This window comes from Rhinatrema bivittatum, chromosome 11 (genome assembly GCF_901001135.1).
Source record: "Rhinatrema bivittatum chromosome 11, aRhiBiv1.1, whole genome shotgun sequence".
Taxonomy (NCBI): domain Eukaryota; kingdom Metazoa; phylum Chordata; class Amphibia; order Gymnophiona; family Rhinatrematidae; genus Rhinatrema; species Rhinatrema bivittatum.
In genome coordinates, this window is record NC_042625.1 from 70,255,908 (window position 1) to 70,274,383 (window position 18,476).

The 18,476-nt window shown below is 44.5% G+C and overlaps 2 protein-coding genes across 6 annotated transcripts in view; one reads left to right on the top strand and one right to left on the bottom strand.

Annotated features, from left to right (window-relative positions):
- Positions 1 to 1,495, bottom strand: part of STRN4 (striatin 4) — a 50,563-nt gene extending 49,068 nt beyond the window's left edge. For both annotated transcript variants that reach the window (XM_029619138.1, XM_029619137.1), the window contains exon 1: positions 1,235 to 1,495. In XM_029619138.1, coding sequence (XP_029474998.1) covers positions 1,235 to 1,471 — 237 coding nt within the window. In that variant the 5' untranslated portion in view covers positions 1,472 to 1,495. The remainder of the gene's footprint in view (positions 1 to 1,234) is intronic.
- Positions 1,192 to 8,369, top strand: FKRP (fukutin related protein). Of its 4 annotated transcripts, none has more exons than XM_029619141.1 (2): positions 1,192 to 1,325; positions 5,920 to 8,369. In XM_029619141.1, the coding sequence occupies exon 2, from the start codon at positions 6,105 to 6,107 to the stop codon at positions 7,617 to 7,619; it is 1,515 nt and encodes a 504-aa protein (XP_029475001.1). In that variant the 5' UTR covers positions 1,192 to 1,325; positions 5,920 to 6,104; the 3' UTR covers positions 7,620 to 8,369. The 4 variants fall into 4 exon arrangements, with proteins under 4 accessions (XP_029475001.1, XP_029474999.1, XP_029475000.1 ...); XM_029619139.1 differs by lacking the exon at positions 1,192 to 1,325 and adding an exon at positions 1,678 to 3,759; XM_029619140.1 differs by lacking the exon at positions 1,192 to 1,325 and adding an exon at positions 1,678 to 2,436.
- The last annotated feature ends 10,107 nt before the right edge of the window (positions 8,370 to 18,476 follow it).

The following is an 18,476-nucleotide window of genomic DNA, read 5'->3' on the forward strand; positions in this document are numbered from 1 at the left end:
CTTGCACAAGTTCCTAAATGAAGTCATAAGAACTGGGTCAGTCCTGGGGTCCATCAAGCCCAGCATCCTGTTTCCAACAGTGGCCAATCCAAGTCACAAGTACCTAGCAACAAGTACTCAAACATTAAATAGATCCCAAGCTGCTAATGGTTGTAACAAATAGTGGCTATTCCTTATTGATTAATAGCAGTTTATGGTCTTCTCCTCCAGGAACTTATCCAAACCTTTTTTAAACCCAGCTACAATAACTGCCTTAACCACATCCTCTTGCAATGAATTCCAGAGCATAACTGTGCATTGAGAGAAAATGCTTTTTCTCCAATTTGTTTTAAATGTACTACTTGCTAACTTCATAGAGTGCCCCCTAGTATATTATCTTAAAGAGTAAATAACCAATTCACAAATCCTTTCATGATTTTATAAATCTCTATCATATCCCCCCTTACTTGTCTTTCCTCTAAGCTGAACAGCCCTAACCTCTTTAGCCTTTCCATGCACTTTATCATTTTGGTCAACCTTCTCTGTGCTTTCACCAGTGCAACTATAACTTTGAGATGTAGCAACAAGAATTCCAAACAGTAATCAAGGTGTCATCTCACCATGGAGAGATATGGGGCATTAAGCCCCATATCTCTCCCATCCTTTTATTTGCCATTCCCTTCCTAATTACTCCATAAGCAATTAGCCAGGTAGACATGGCAAGCCATCACTTACTCTTGGAAGTGACACGTAAGAAACAGATCAACTATTGCAAATTTGACAGGTACTTGTGACCCAGACAGGCCACTATCCGAGACAGAATGCTGGGCTGAATGGATTTTGGTTTGACCTAACATGGCACGTCATATATTTATGCTACGTCCTTGCTTCGCTATGAAGACCGCCAGAGAGAAAAACCACTAATCATTCTCCGTTTCAGGGTGCCAACCTCTCGTGCACCCCAACACTACATAACCCCCCCCCCCCTTGGGAACAGCCCCTCCCTCTCCCAGCAAAGCACTTCTCATGTATCTGTTCCTCCACCCCATAGATACCATACATTTCCTTTCCATGGGCAGAACCCGAAATCCCTTCCTATATGCTTTATTTCTCTTCAAGCGTTCACCCAGACTCTACCCCTGCCCCTCCCCTTCCCCGCGGCCATATTTTCCAAGATGGCGGAAGTGGCTAGCGGTGCTGGGAGCTCGGGCCGGAACGGGCCAGCTCCCTACCCCTGCTCGGGCCCGACTCTCACCTGCAACTCGGCCCGCTCCGCTTCCCACTGGTACTTCTCGGCCTCGAAGCGCGCCCATTCGTGCTGGATGAAGTGCAGGATGCCGGGCACGGTGAGTTGCTGCTGGCGGACCGGGGCCGGAGAGGAGGGGGCGGCAGTGGGCCCGGGACGGACCGGGGGCGGCAACAGCGGACGGAAGGCGGCCGCTCCTCCTCGCTCCTCCATCATGGAAGCCGCGGGCCGCTCTGCCTGCCACATAAGGAGCCATGAACAGAGCTACAGTGCGCAGGCGCACTTCCCACTTCGTCGCTTCCTGCCAGATCTGGAGCCGCAACCGGAAGTGAGCTTGAGAGGTCCTCAGCACAGACAGCTAAAGAGCAGATCTTCAAGAGCCCGTGCAGGCTTTACTGTGATACATATAAAGCATGAATACGGCACAGACAGCTGAAGAGCCGGATCTTCATCAGAGCCCCATGCAGGCAACGCTGTGATACATGTAAAGCATGAATACGGCATGGGTAGCTGAAGAGCAGATCTTCATCAGAGCCCCATGCAGGCAACGCTGTGATACATGTAAAGCATGAATACGGCATGGGTAGCTGAAGAGCAGATCTTCATCAGAGCCCCATGTAGGTGTCTTATTGATATACGTAAAGTTCGAATGCAGCATGATCAACTGAAGAGCGTATGGTTAGAGGCCCATGAAAGCATGATACACATGTAAAACATGAATACAGCACAGATAGCTAAAGAGCGGATTTTCACCAGATTCCCATTCAGGTACCACACTGACAGTGTAAAGCATGACTACAGCACGGACAGCTGAAAGACTTTTCTTAAAAATAATTGCAGTAAAATTTTATGCTTTTTATTCCCCCAAAGATATGTTTAAAAAATAAAATGCACTAAGAAAGAAAAGAGACCCAGGAATGAGAATGAAAAGAAGCGGCAACAACCGAGAAACCTGCAAGTTGCAATGTTGTTGAAATGTGGCCAGTACTTCCAACATTTTGAAGTAGAAGACAACATGAACTATGGCTGTGCAGCTGACTCCCCGTGCTGATTATTTATATGGCTGATTTTTAAGGGCATGTCCTGTTTTGTGCCTTGCTAAATCAGGCATGTTCATGTTCCTCTGTTCTATTGCTCTGGATTCTTTATTGATGGGGTTTCGTGAGACTTGCCTCTTCATGATATGCCGTCAGCACCCTGGCTTCCTCAAGGTGAGGGTGGGAGAGAATTACACATCTATTAAAGCTTTGCTATTTCCATTCTGTGTCTTGAAGCAAATTTTGTCTGTGAGGTCACCTGCTTCACCTTCCCCTTTCCAAATTCATGTTTGTTTCCATGGAAACACTCAGTGGTGGTTATTGCCTAACACATGGTGTGGAAGTCCTTTTGAGCTTTTATTTGGCATGAACTTGGACCTGATATTGTACACAGCCTTCAGAGCACAGAGCTTGTGAAGCTAGACTGGCAAAGGAGGAAGAGAGATAAAAACTAATGATTTTATAGTTGTGATTAAAAGTGAGGCGGTGCAGGTGCCATGAAGTGGAGGAGTAACCTAGTGAATAGAGAAGTAGGCTGAGAACTAGGAAAACCAGGGTTCAAATCCAGCTTTTCCCACTGATGTTTGGGCAAGTCATATCACCCTCCATTGCCTGAGGTACAAGCTTTAGTACCTGATTCACTAAGGGTTTTTCCCCTATGCACAAAATGGGAGAAAAGCCTTAATGAATATGGCCTTTAGATTGTAAGCTCTCTGGGGAAAGGATATACTTACAGTACTTGAACATAACTCACCTTGAGCTTGGGTTTGGAAAAGTGAGTAATTACATCTGAAATTTTGCTGATGAGCAGCAGAAAAATGTCTGTGAGGTGCACTTTCTGATGGTGCTTCCAGAAAGGGACTTCTGCTCTAGGTCAGGTGTAAAACTGAGAAAGTCCTGTAGTTACCTAAAATACAATTCGGCATGCTAATTAGACTCCTTACCATATCATCTTGTTTGGCAACTATTGAATCTTGGTGTTATCTTTAAAATGCTATTCCTAGAGTTCCACTCTTCAGCTGTCCATGCTGTATTCATGCTTTACAAGGATTGGTACGATGCCTGCATGAAATTCTGATGCAGATCTGCTCTTCAGCTGTCTTTGTTATATTTATGGTTTACATGTATTGGAGTGACACCTGCATGGGATGTGATTAGATGAAGTTTCACTCTTCAGCTGACCAAACTCTTCTTGGTTTTTATTTAAAAAATTGGATTCCCAGAGTCCCACTTTTCAGCTGTCTGTGCTATATTTGTGCTTTACCGCCCGAATTTTTAATGGCCTGTGCGTGCAAATACCAGGAGATACGTGCGTGGCCAAGCCCTGTGCGCGCTGAACCCATTTTAGAAAGGGCCCAGCCATGCATGTATCTCCCGGTACGCACAGAAGTGCCAGGCCGGCGAAAAGGGGTGGCTGGGGGCCGGGGAGGAGCGGGGGCTGACCGGGATGCTGGCAGCTGGCCGGCGTGCAGAAGTTACTTCTGTTCCGAAGGAGTAGTAAGTATTAAAACAAAAAAAATTTGACTAACTAGGTAGGGGTTAGGGATCGGGGAGGAGAGGAGAGGAGAGAAGAGGAGAGGGGAAAAGGTAGGAAGGGTAGTTAGAGGGATAGGAGTTGACTGGGAGGGAACTGGGGAAGGCCTACTCATGTCGCTGAACGTTTGTTTTTAAAATCTCCTCCCCCCCCGCGTGTTGCAACCTGCTCGCATGCGGATATTAAAATCCGGTGCACTCGAGCATGTGGGAACCGTATTTTATAACATATGTGCGGCGATGCACTCGTTATAAAATCGCTGCGTCCATGTGCGTGCACCGGGAACCATGCACACATGGATGTCCGTGCACTTGTTTTAAAATTGACCCCTAGGTGTATCAGTGGGATACCTGCATGAGGGTTCTGATAATCAGCATCCCTTTGATTTACTTAGCTTCATGACAGGGAGCATGATATAGCTGTTGTCTGGAAAAAACTTCCACTTTATCATTTCTGACCCAAACAAAAGTATGAGGGGTGGAGATATTAGTGAGTTTTTTATTCATTACTAACCAAATTAAAAGTGTGTTTTGCTTATGCCTGTGATTAACAGATCCCTTTCTCAGATCTCTCATGATTCATAAACCCTCCCCCATTGACATCCTATCCTTACTTCCTCCCTCACGCTGCAGTTTTAGGATATGTGATGATGCAATATATGATCCAAACCTCTCCAAAAGCTGGTGCAAGTTGACATTAATTTTCCGTTGCTATAAAGGCCTTCCTTTGTCTCACGGATAATGTGGAAGGATGTGACATTTCTTCCTTCTTCCTCCTCCCCACCAAGGCAAGGTTTGTTGGCCGAATGGAACTGTTGCTCCCGGAGAGTAAAACTAGATGCTAATCTTTAAAAATGCATGGGGAGGCTGCTTCGTTGGACTGGCCCAAGGTGCTGGAGGGAACAGTCAGGGGGAGAAAATAGGCAAATTCCATCAGAGAGGGTGTGTCCTCAGCTGGGAAGCTATGGTTTTTTTTCTTTCCCTGGTTTTGAATTCTTAATGGGAAGTGGATGATCACAGCTTGCGGGAAAGACAGGTCTCCTTTACTCTCCCCATTGATTTCAGCCGATTTCTCCTCCACTGTCCCATGTTAATCTCATGGGGTGCTTCCTTTGCCCCTCCCCCTCATGCCCCACCCTCACACAGACCAATGCAGTAGCCTCAGCATTGGAGACATACAGTCTGCATGTTGCAGGAAACAGACATTTCCAAGCACAGACATTTCCAAGCCACTTATTTCCTCTGTTCCCAATGGAAGATGAATAGAGCAGGAAACCGCCCACTTAGAGGTCACTTGGCTCCTTTCCAGAGAACGGTCCTCTTATCCTCTTAGGAACATGTGCAAGCTCCATAGAGCAGGATCTGGCTTTAGTCTGTATTAGGCCATGTACATCTGGCAGTGCCATAGAAATAAGAAGTGTAACAGGAAAAGGGAGTATATAGGTGATGTAATTTCAGACTTTTTTCACAGTACAGCTGATAGAAGGAAAGAATTACAGGGTGGAAATATATTTAGGCACCAGTCAACATTTTTTCCTTACCTATTCCTTGCTTTTGAGCTCTGTTTGTGGATAGTATTGTTACTTTGACTTGTTTTATTTTGCTCTGTTTTTGTTTTTTATTAATTTTTTTTCTAATATTTTTAGCTTTTCTGAATTTAATGGACCCAGCTGACCTGGACTCCTGGGATTTTTCCAGCCCTGGAATTAATTAGGCGATTTGTACACTTCCAAGGCAGTAGATACTATTAATGTATGGGGTAGGCAACTCTCATCCTCCAGTGCCACAATCCTGTCCAGTTTTCAGGAAATGCAATGAATATGCATGAGATACATTTGCATGCCATGGAGGCAGTGTACAAAAATGCATCTTATGCATATTCAGTGTGACTGGTTTGTGGCATGCGAGGACTGGAGTTTCTATCCCTGTGCTAATGTTTCAGCTTGCCCATGGATGATCCGTATCAGTGCAGGAGTAGTTGTGAAGAGCTAAATATAGTTGGAAACTTTCCCTGCTAGCCCCCAGTCAGCTCGGAGATGGTAGAGCTGCCTGGTGAGAAACACTTGTATCAAGAGTTATTCAAGCCAGTGCTGAACAGTTCTGTTTTGTTTTTGTTTTTTTCAGGGACTGTAGGTGTTTTGGGTCACATTACCCTGAATGGGATGCCTGGCATGTAGATGGACATTAATCCTCAAGAGAACTGCCATGATATCTAAACTCTGTTAAAGATGAGAAAACTATGCAAGAACTAATGCAGTAAATGCACTTTCTTCACCTACGTTAAAGACAAAACTGTCTTAGCTGTGACAATGCGGGTCACTTTGTGCCAGTGTGTTTTGGCCATTGCTCTTGTGGCTAACCTGGTGATTCTCTATTATGGCTCCAAGCTGCAAAAACGCATAGTCCACCGGCATCGTGACACCTCAGTGAGGGGGGCATCGCAGCAGCTCCCCTCTCACAGAGGCATGGGGGTGACCATCCTCATTAGAGAGTTTGAAGACTTTGAGAACCATGTTGCAGAGGCAGTGCAGTCCTTTCTCCAGCAAAGGCCAGATCAGCCTATCCTAGTGGTTGCAGATCGTTTGCCATACCCACCACTGGCACTGCCTGCTGCTCCCAATGTGCAGGTGGTGATTCTGAGACCCTCCCCTGACCAACCCGCTTACACCTCCAGGCCAGAGTCCTACATCCAGACCGACTATGTTGCCTTGGTACCCGATGGGGTCAAGGTGGAATCGACCAGGCAGCTTGATACAATGCTAGAAGAGATAAAAGTGAGCAAGGGAAAAGCACACATGGTAGCAGCCCCCGTGCAGTCTTTGGCCCCTCTGCAGTGCTTGGATGTGAAGGTCAGCCTGAGGGAATGGACTGTTACCTACAGTATGGCCACCTCCTCCAAGCTGTGCAGTGCTGTGCGAGGGGATGCTGTGGTTCTCCTTGCCACCAAGGACTTCTTCAACCTCTCAGCTCCCCTCACGAAACCCTTGATGACCTCAGTCTTTATCCAGACCTCACTGCGGGGGTGGACAGTCAAAATCCTGGAGGAAGTCTCTTTCCCGGCTTCCCACCAGCCCCTGTTCAGCTCATCCCACAACCAGTGGAAGGCAGACAATCTCGCCAAAGCCAGCAGAGCAAAGCTTTTTAATGATTTTGGCATCAAGTGGGTGGTGACAGAGGATGAGCGGCAGCAGTGGTATGGTTGCAGCAAGGAGACCCCAAGATGCTTTGGCACTGTGCATGATGACACCCCTGAATATCTGTTTGAAAACCGCTGGACCCCTCCTTGCTGCCTGAAGGCATTGAGAGAAACAGCAAAGTATGTTACCAATATCTTGGAGACTTCAGGAGTGCGTTATTGGTTGGAAGGAGGGAGTCTCTTAGGAGCTGCCCGACATCAGGACATCATCCCATGGGATTATGACGTGGATCTTGGTATTTATTTAGAAGATATCCCCAATTGTGAGTTCCTCCGGAGTATTGAGTCAGGCTCAATTGTAGATGAAAAGGGATATGTTTGGGAGAAGGCAATTGAGGGGGACTTCTACCGTGTTCAGTACAGCGAAACCAACCATTTGCATGTTGATATTTGGCCTTTCTATCCAAAAAATGGAATCATGACCAAAGACACATGGATGGACCATAAACAGGATGTGGACTTTCCTGAACACTTCCTGAAGCCCCTGGTCCCCATGCAGTTTGCTGGATTCACAGCCATGGCACCCAACAATTATAAAAGTTTTCTAGAACTGAAGTTTGGAGAAGGTGTGATCGAGAACCCCGAGTATCCCAACCCTGCATTGAGGAAACTGGAGAAGGGGAATTAGCAGAACATGCAAACCCTGCTGGCATTCCTATTTCTCCTTTAAAAGGCACCAAGGAAAAGCAACCAGTCTTCCTATGCCTGTGCAAGGTTTCACTTCCTGCTGAATCAATTGGAGTGCTACTCTTAGCATCATTGTACAAAAGATGTAAGTGCAAGGCATGAGCTATGAGCTGAAGACATTCTTTCCTAGCCTTTTGTTTCAGAGTGAGACCCTGTATGGGGGCGAGAGCACAGAAATATGGGCAATGTCCAGCTGGCCCCGTTGTTGCCACAATAACAACCATTGCCAAAGCAGAAGTGTTAAACCTCCAGCTTTACTGCAAGCCGTGGAGATGCTGCTGTGCTGAAGAACTGAACTATTTTCTGCCCAGCTCTGTGGCTATTCTAAAATGCCATTATCAGCCGTCCACAAAGGAAGTGCTCAACTTGCAATTCAGGTAAGTTGTTAAGAGAAAATGGAACTGTGGCAATCCAAGCAACTGGCAACAATCAACTCCATCCCATTAGCTGGAAACTATGGTGAATAATAGCAGGTGGCTATCTCCTAGCGGACACACTACAAATGCCAAGAAACTTAATGACGGAGGAGTGTTTCTTAAAAACTGATGTTTCTACCAATGCCCTAACTTATTTTGCCAGGGGCTAGTTGTGCACAGGTACTTACTGAAAACTAGCAGTAGGATGCAGTTTTGAATTCAGATCTGTTGTTCCTGTGTTTTTCCAAGAATAAAAACTTATTCGTGAGCACCCACCTGAGGTCGGGGATCCTCTGCATGGGCTGGTGGGAGGACAGGAAAAGAGCACACATGAGTTCCCAGAGTGAACATTTAGTTCCAGTTAAGTCATCTTCATAATAAGAGATGGGAAACAAAAATATAGTAACACAGATGGCACTGTGCCAAGCAGAAGCGCTTTTCTGCTTGTGTGAGTGATACTTTTTATAGAAGTGCAAAGGACAACTATACTAAAATTAGGCAAATATACACACACACTTAAGAGCTTCTAATCCTAAGTGTTTATAAATTGTAACTAGATATTTTTCAGGCAATTCCATGTTTTGTACTGGAAATAGTTGTTTATCAGCATTCATGTCACACACAATATTTTCAGTTGATTCAATCTTATAACAACCCCATTATTTATTTTAAACAAATTCCTAGGGGAGTGGTGGCGGTATGAGTACTTGGCTAAGGAAGGGAAAGGGGGTGTAGGCTGGGGAGAGAGGAAGGTAGGGAATCCCCTGCCATTGCAGAAGAGAAGAGCAAAGCAAGTACGTCCCGAGAGAGGAACCTGTATTCCCATGGGGGAGGGAAAAAAGGGGGGGGGGGGTGGGGTACACCTCCACTGCAGGGAAGGACAAAAGAAGCTTCTGTGCCCATGGGAGAAGAAAAGACCATATGCCCCCAGCAAAAGGCTAAGGGTCCCAGGCCCCAAGGCATCTTACCCAGCAGCTGGGGCAGAGAAGCAATCCATAGCTGCTCCTGCCAGGCCCTGGCACTGGTACCCTCTTCTTGTACAGGAGGTACAACATTTTGGGAGGGAGCAGGATGCTTTGGCTCCCTTTTTGGCCATAGTGGCTCCTCTGAGTGGCACGATGGACGATATTAGTAGAGCTACACAAGGCAGAACCCCTGTTCCTCCTCAGAGGCCTTTTACTGGCGTGAGTGGGTTTTAAGCAACAATCAGAAGCCCTCTCGCTACTCAATTTCACTTAGCATCTGTGCCGCTCCATTTAATCTTGAGGCCATAAAGGAGTTTGTGGCTGCTTAGCCTTTGTCTTATGCTTTGCTGGCAGTTGGGGCCTGGGGTCTTCGCGTCACTCCTTGGCCTATTTCTCTCGCTCGGGCTGTTGGTTGCTGCAGCTGTGCTCTCTTCTATACTTGTCTCTCTTTGCTCTAGCCTTTCCCTCTCATTATTTCATACTTTTTTGTGGGCGGAAGGCCAGGCTAGGAGGATGAAGAACTGTTTCTTAGTCCTAAGGGTGGATGCAGGGGATTTTATGTTATGGTGGTTTCTCTCCACCACCCTCACTATTTTCCTTCTCTTAGGGAGCTCCGTCCAAGTTGTTACTATTTTTACCCTCCCCTCCTAATAGAAAACATTCACATTTCATGCTGGGCAAGCTTACGGGTAATTGCTTTTAAAATTATTTTAACAGCATGTTTCAGTGATAAAATTCACTCTCCCCATTAGGCTTCAGCCTAGAAATAACACCTCACCTTTTTTAAGGCTGTTTTCATACAGAGGCAATTCTTACCACCGTAGTCAATGGAAAAGAAAGGGTTGGAGGAGAGCTGCCTCCAAAAATCCTGCTTGCATTTCTACTGGTATAAAACAGGAGTTTTGGGAGCATGGACTCTTTCAGCCTCTAAAATATTTGCAGGTCAGTATGTTTCTCTTTCATTGTCAGACTGTAGTTATAAAGGCATGTAGAGTAAAGTTATGCAATAACAAATAATTATACACACACCATACTCATTCATAATATAAAACATTAAATAATGCAAAGCACAGCAGTCAGAATGTACTCATTCAGTAATTTATGTAGTGTAACTACAGGCAGCCACACTGGTGGGTCTGGAATGACGTGGGGGAAGTGGAGTGGTGGAGAGAGAGCAAGCAAGAAAGGGGTGGGTCTGGCTGGGTGCAGGAAGAGAGCAAGGGCTTGGGATGGACTGTAGCAGACAGAGTGAGAGAGTGGTGGGAAAGGAGTGATGGTTGGGATAAGCCTACATCACTACGAAGGGAGAGGGAGTCTGGCAAACATATTTCCCTATGCAGCATTGTATTTTTTTTAATTAAAAAAAAAAAAAAAAATCACCTAGGATAGCTAAACGACCCTGTGATAGTTTGCTCTTGGCAGGAGTCCAATGGCTCTCTCCACACATTCCTGTTACAAAATTCTATACAGGCAGAGACAGGACACTCCCGCTCATGAAGGAAGAGGCACCGCTCCACTCCCTTTGCACATCATCGTCACAAGATGCTAGGCATGCATACTGCATCAACGCTAGAGAGAAGAACCTAAGTAACAAAGAAACGCCTAGCCAATTTCAACCATCTAGTAAAAACTACCACTCCAGTTATTCAGGATTATCAAATTAAAAAGTTCTATATGGGAATGGGATAGAATCTACACCTCAAGTCCTACAATACCTTGCATTCATAGCAACTCCACCCATGGAGGATGCAGAGCAGGACACGGACATGTCCCTGCACAACTCACCGAAGAAGAATATTCAAATTCTCGTGTCACCTCACAGCAACACAAACTCCCTCCACTAGCAGGAACATTGTATAATACAAAATCCTTAAAAAAAAAAAAAGGAAACCTGCCATTCCTTAACATCTTAACTGCTAGACTCAAACAGTAATAACCCTACCTCTGAAAAGGCAACACTGCAACTGTCACACCGGGCTCTAAGACACCAATACAGCTCTTATTAGGAAAACAGAAGAAGTCAGGCTGTTAGAAACTACCTGCCAGCAGAATACCTCACCTAAGTCACACATGCAGAACACAAACAGACCCTTACCAAATACAGAATAAAAAAGACCATAAAGTATAAATACAAACGTGCAGATAAATTCTGAACTGGAAGCCACAAGAAGCCAGACTTGGTATGCAGTGCAAGAATAGAAAAGCAGAAACCTTGCCATTCTTCATAAAACAGCGAATAATACAATCAAATAGAAAATATTAATAGTAAAACCATACTAAAAATATTTCAAAACTAATGCCATATAGAATATCCAATACTTAAAAACTCAAATTTTTGAATTTCCCCACAACACCAATAAACAGACAAATAGCCCAGTGTGCTATGGCAGTCAAAAAAAGCAAAGGGAATGTTAGGAATTATTAAGAAGGGAATGGAAAATAAAACAGAGGATGTCATGATGCCTCTGTATCACTCCATGTTGAGACCGCACCTTGAATACTGTGTGCAGTTCTGGTCACTGCATCTCAAAGAGGATATAGCTGCAGTGGAGAAAGTGCAGAGAAGGGGGACCAAAATAAGGGGCATGGAATGGCTAAAGAGGTTAGGGCTGTTTACTTTGGAGAAGAGACGACAGAGGGCGGATACGATAGAGGTCTACAAAATCATGAAATGATTTTAACAAGTTAATGTAAACCGCTTATTTACTGTCTCATAATAGAAGGGCCAGGGGGAACTCCATGAAGTTAGCAAGTAGCTCTTTTAAAACAAATCAAAGAAAATAATTTTTCACTTAGCCCATAGTTAAGCTCTGGAATTCGTTGCCAGAGGATGTGGTTACAGCAGTTACTGTAACTGGGTTTAAAAGAAGTTTGGATAAGTTCCTAGAGGATAAATCCACAAACTGCTTTGACAGTAATTAATAAACAGTAGTAGCTTGTGATCTAATGTTTGGGTCTTGTGACTTGGATTGGCCACTGTTGGAAACAGGATACTGGGCTTGATGGACTCTTAGTCTGACCTAGTATGGCATATCTTATGTTTTAATGAAACTAATAAGAGTAAAAATACCACTCCATAGCTGGGAAATATATTTTTTTTTTTTTTATTTCTAATCACTCTGAGATTGCTGTGAATTAGTAGGGGTGAGCATACAAATGTTCTCATACTCACAAGCTCACTCATACCCAATATGCATGTTCCCTCTCTTATATACTCAGTGCTTCTTCTCCTTACACACATAGGCTCACATGCCCTCTATCACCCGGACCTCTCCCTCTTTCCTGGAGGGGGGAAAGAGTGGGTTCCAGCGCTGCCTCCTTACTCAGGCCGCCTGTAGGTTAGGATGCACTGGCAGCTCCATGGTCACCTTTAATCTTTGGTTGCCAGCATCCTGTCACAGTTACTGGGATCTGGGTAACCCCAAGAGCAGTGCAGGACATGGGCTAGACAAGAGCCAGTCTTTTGCCTAGCCCACCCCCTCCTAACACAGGTTGAGTCCTTGGGGTCTGCAGTACATCATGCTGAGTCCAGGCACGCAGAAGCAAAGCTGGAGCAAGGAGCAGGAACTGAGACAGGATACATGCCTAGACTGAGGCAGGCATACTGGGCAAGGGCAGGATACTGATGCAGGTGAAGACAGACAATAGCAAGGCTGGACTGGGCAGGGCACAACAAGGCCCATGCAAGTACTAGGCAAGACAGAACAAGGCACAAAAAAGCCCAAAGGCAGCAGGCCAAAGCCCCATAAGCCACTAAGCTATAGGGCCAAAGCCCTTAAGCACAGAGAGAGGCCAGAAGGATACAAGGCTAGAGCAGACCTGAGGACCATAAGGCAAGGCCTAGGGTAGGCCATAGAGCAAGGAGCAGCCTAGTTAGGCCACAAGGCAAGGTACAAGCCAAGAATGACCAGGATCGAGAGCCACAGATGGCTATATGAAGAGACAAAGGTGAATGGGTAAGGCTGGGGTACTTTGGGCTGGAGCTTGGATGTGGTGCAAATAGTGAGGAGTTTGCAAGACTGGTGATGAAGCTCACTGAAGGCCGCTGCAGGCAAGGAGTCAAAACAGGTAAGACCAGGGTACAGAGAGGCTGCAAGCCAGGCAAATCCATGACATGGCCTGTGTGGCTTCCTATTTCATGGCAGCCTGTTGGGCCTCATCGTTGCAGCACAGCTCACTTCCCCCAGAGCCTGTTATGGTCTGGCAGACCCCCCTAAGGATCCATGGTCCACAGGTTGGGAATTACTGGTATAAAAAGGTAGACCTGATTTGGTTGCTAGTTTTCTGCCACAGCATGCCCTATAATTAAAGCTTTAGGCCAGACCTTAATGTAGTCTCCAATGAGCCAGGTCATAGCTCTACCTTCCCTCCACTAGAGGGCAGCCTCTGCCTGCCATTCAGTAAAAAAAAAAGGGGGGGGGGGGGAGAGAGGAGGAGAACAACTCAGACAGTAACACTAAAATTACCTAATTACCTTGTACCAGATGTTGATGTATTGACTCAGAACACACATTTGCTGTTGGGATGAACCAGATTATGTATAATTATGACCTAGAAAAGGTTTACTGTTATACTGACCTAGAATATGAATGATGGAACAGAATGGAACTTGTCCCCATAACTGAAAGCTGATGTTGTAAACCATTGTGATCTTATTTTAGAACCATATATAAAAACATATAAATAAATAAATGAACAGATAAAATACACCTAACAAGACTAAAGAGAACTATTGAAATACAGTCTCGGCAGCATCTGTTCCACTTAGCGGAAGTCAATAGTTCATTAATCCACAAAAGGAAAGTCACTTTGGCCTAGCTCGGCAGAAAGCAGCTGGTGCTCTGCCCATCTTACAGAGGCAGTGAAAAGATAGATTCTTTCCTTACTAGCTTTTTGAGGAGGAAACTCTACAACCCATCTTAACCAAAAATCCCAACAAACCTTTATTTGTATTTACCACAGAAGTTCAGTGCACCAAAAGCCTAGTTCTTCTGAAAAAGGCACAGGGGAAGGAGCCAGCTGCATAAACTGATTGACAGGGAGATGATATTGTACATAAGACTGATCAAGTCAGAAAAACAGTTTGAGGTTCAAACAAAGCCCTGATTGTTTAACATTTCTTTGCATTACAAAACTTCAGTCATCATAGTGGGTACCAATGCAGACTTGAATTATGGTGTAAACAAGGCTCCCTCTGATTAAAAAAAAAAAAAAAAAGCCAAGACAGCAAGTCTGGAAAGAGTGAGCAGTTTGGGATCCTAGCTGGGTAATAAGGACCTGGACTGGCCTCAGTCAGAGCCAGGACGCTGGGCTCAATGGACCTTTGGTCTGACCCATTTTAGTTTTCCTGTGGCAATTTTTTTCTTTTAGACTTCATTGCGTTAACACTGCCCTACAGAAGATTTGAGGTTCCAAGTCTAACACAGAACGAGAGTTAGATTCACAAATGAAACGCTGATTTCTCTTTACAAATATAATTTAATTTACAGCTACTTACATAATAGTACAATACCCATAAAAAGAGGAATGGTCAGAAGAGAAAAAATACTAAGATTTCAAAATACAATGTTTGAAAGGTTTCTAATTGCACAGATGTGCAAATGTGAACACTGCTTAATCCTCCATTTTGAAGGCTCTCTCTTTAAACTTGTTTGCAGTTTGTTTTGTAATATTTTTCAACCAGCTTCATGGGAAGCAGCCAGGTAGAGCTAGCCCTGCCTTGAAACAAGGATCTTACAGGGTGGTTCAGTACCTGCAATTTATTCACCAATTGCTCACCATGTTGTAGCAGTGCCAGTGATGGAAGGAGATGAGCATAACCCCTGCTCAAGACAGACCGGATTCCCCAGGCAGAAGGGGAGGAATGAGGTAGAGAATGGATCCCCAGGTCAGCCCCCACTCCGAGAGTAGGAATGTGAAATGGAGTGTGACTTTGCATGGTAAGACTTGTACATTCTTCACTAAAGGAGGCCTGGGGGAAATGCCCACAGCTGGATCTATGCTACATTTTAGCACAACCTATCACTGCACTAGACCTTGTGTTACATAACATTTCCCATTTTTAATGGTATCACACCAGGATCAGGTTTGGGGCAGGTGACTGGCTGATAGTATAATGAACACCCCATACCTCACAAGCCAGTAGGGTTCTGACTGCTCATAGCTGCTCAGTTACCCAGTTGTGCTGCATATGCGGAGCAGCTAGGATCTCTTCCACTTTAACTGGGTCTTCTGCAGTATTTCCTGCTGACAACCGTTGAGGAGTGATGCTTTGTAAACAGACCTGCTTATAAGAGCACACCGCTCTCCCCCATAAGGAGGAAAGAAATTGTAGGAGTCTGTCCCTATGATCTAATAGGACAGACCATGAGTCACTTGTGCTCATGCATTATCTGCCAAACAGGATTTGGGTAATGAGCAGCCAGAGTGATAACTGCAACTAAAACCAGAGTTCTGTTTAAGCACAATTTGACTTCAGTCCCATCCCTAACTTTGAAATAAAATATTCTCACACCACAACCCTTTTAATAGTGTGAAACATTTTCTAGAATTAAATTTAAAATAAAAAATAGAGACGAGACAAAGGATTGATAAAAGGTGGGAATCCCAGACTCCCAAACATTGACAGCAGTAGGTGGGGGAAGATATATAGTGATGATTAAGGTATGCAAACTACAGTAACCATGTCCAACCACTTCTCCCTGGCCAAGCATCTCAAACAAGATTGCGACACCCTCTGGCAGTGCAGAAGCAGGTGATTTGACTCTCCCCACTCAAGTTCTAGTTCTCCTTTCTAAGCATGAGCGGCTATTCCCATGCCAGCATCCTGCACGCATTCTCCTCAGCCTTATTGCATCTGCTTCAACTTCTCTCCTCACGTCACTGTGTTCTTCCCATAGAATGTCATTAGAAAAGAAAGGAAAGAGTCCTTTCAAGAAATGCCAACAAGGTGGCCATTAGATATCCATCTCCAATCTCCATGTTTTGTCTGAAAAGTTTGGGACCTGACCAACATTCATCTAATTGTGGCCTCTGTGGACAAATGGCCCCAGGCTGCTCATTTACCAAGATCTTTGTTTGAAACACGAGCCATTCATCTCTTCAAGAGGCCCAGGCTGAAGTGGTGAAAAATCATTTCCGGGCCAGGTAAAAAGTTTTGTCAGTCTCTGATAAATCAAAATAAGCTACGAGGACCCCCAATTTGAAAAATCAAACTTAACTAGCTTCCACCCAGACCTAAGCACTCCCACACCTTGACACAAAAACACTGGCACCCAAGCCCATCAGTTCCAAAGCTTCAGCATGAGGGAACAGCTCTGCAATCTTGGCACCAAAACTCACCGGCATCCTGACCACTGAAGCATCAACATTCCTACGCACCAGTGCTGAAGCATCAATACATTCAACAGAGCTGAAAAGCTTTTCCTCAGCATTGCCGGCACCAGCACAGAGGCACTCACTTGTCATTACATGCAGACTTGAGCAATTACAGGAAAGATCACCTGCCAACACTTCCGTTCAAATAGAAGATCCAAAGAAATACACCAAGACGATGACCCACTTACATTCCAATGGTTTAAGGTGGCCACCCTTCGTGGAGGCTGAGATAATGCCTGCTGAAATTCTACAGCTTGATATGCTTCCAAAGGAGGCATTCCAGGAATGTCATGCCTATATGCAAAAGATATGGGCAGACTTTCTTCATAAATATATGGCCAAATCATGAGATTTGACAACTGTAACACAGCCAATGCTAGAAGATTTAAGGTACCATTTGCAGGCCAGTTCACCTGCTTCCAGCTTTCAAAAGGCAGTAGGGAAACCAGAGCAAGAAAAACCAAAAAGCTGACATTTTTACATACAAATATCTGAAGATTCAGCAGCTTCATTAGCTGGGGTTTTATCATCTACCCCTTCTGATGATGCAGAAAAGCAATGTTCATGCTTCAGAAGCCTGCAGCCATGACCTTGGATGCTGCATGTTCTGTGATTGTGGACAAATCTTTCCTCTAAAATTGACATGGTTTTGGGTAAGGTGGGAAGGCTTACGCAGAAGGTGGATAAACACTCAACTATTTAAAGATCAGAATAAAGGACTTAAGGAAGTTGTAGACAAGTGTTCTAGAGAGGTGCATTGATTTTATTTTTTTTTTTATAGTCTTGGGCTTCATTTCAGGAACCCCACCCCGTGGGAAATTTCATTTTTCCCACGGTTTGGGGTTTTTTCCCCCCGGGGGCCCCCCCTGATTTTCAGGGTAGTGCACACTAACCTAAAAAATGAATTTTTTTTTCCGAAATATTGGAAAAATGTTATTTGTTTTTCCATTCCCCCGAACCATACTGAATTAAGCAATTGTGTTGAAATTGCCTAATTCATGAAAAACAAATGCACATCTCTAAAGTGTGTAATTCTGCCTAGAGCAAAGATCATATAGTTTTACATCATAAGGTAGAAAATTTGGGTAATTTTTTTTAAAGAAATAACTTGCATTTTCTCAATTTCCCTAAGTGTCTAATGTTCTCTCCTACTGAATTATTGAGCAAATTTTAGCTAGATGCTCTAAATAGTAATACCTTCTGTAGTCAAAGCATACTACCTTCCCAATTCTAGTCAAGGCCTCTGCTACTGAGTTTCCACACTCCTCCGTTAATAGGGAGCTTGCTGCTTTTCTTGAGAATTCTCACTGAGAATTTGGAAAGGGCCACCTTACTTGTGCTATTTGCTCAGGAGACTGATAAGTACTGGAGTTTGAGGTCTTTTTTCATCTCAAGGACAAAACCTTTTAGGTCTCCCTATTGCCATTTTTCCTAATGTTATAAAAGATACCCAACAATGAAGAAAGGTTTTTCTTGAAAGGAAATCAAAAGGTATTTAAGGAGGTACCTTTTTTGCTTACGTTTCCGAGTAAAGGCTGTGTTTGATATAAGATGGTGATTAGGATCAAAGAAAATGTAATTAGAATGACTCTGAATAAATGAATCTATATAAGTGCACAGTGCCTGCATACTCAATAATGGGCTTCTTTTTTTCCTGTTTTATCTCCTCCATTTATGGTTTGTTTATAGCTTTGTCTGTAATTTTCTGTTGTCATGATTTTCTTGGTATGTATTATCTGAAATATATAAATAAGGGGAGAGGGAAGAACGAGCCTGCAATTACATGACAAGGCTGTCATGGACAAACTACAGCAGGGGTAGGGAACCTTTGGCTCGGGAGCCAAATATGGCTCTTTTGATGGCTGCATCTGGCTCGCAAACAAATCTTTAATAAAAAACAAAACCCTCCACCCTCCTGACGCCCCCCAAGACCTCCAAAATTAATTTACTACAACCCCCCACCCTCCTGACTCCCCCCCCCCCCCCAAGACCTGCCAAAAGTCCCTGGAGGTCCAGCGGGGGTCCAGGAGCGATCTCCTG

What these genes read in the sequence shown, in the direction of transcription:
- FKRP (XM_029619141.1), top strand. Translation starts at nt 6,105, where the DNA reads ATGCGGGTCACTTTGTGCCAGTGTGTTTTGGCCATTGCTCTTGTGGCT.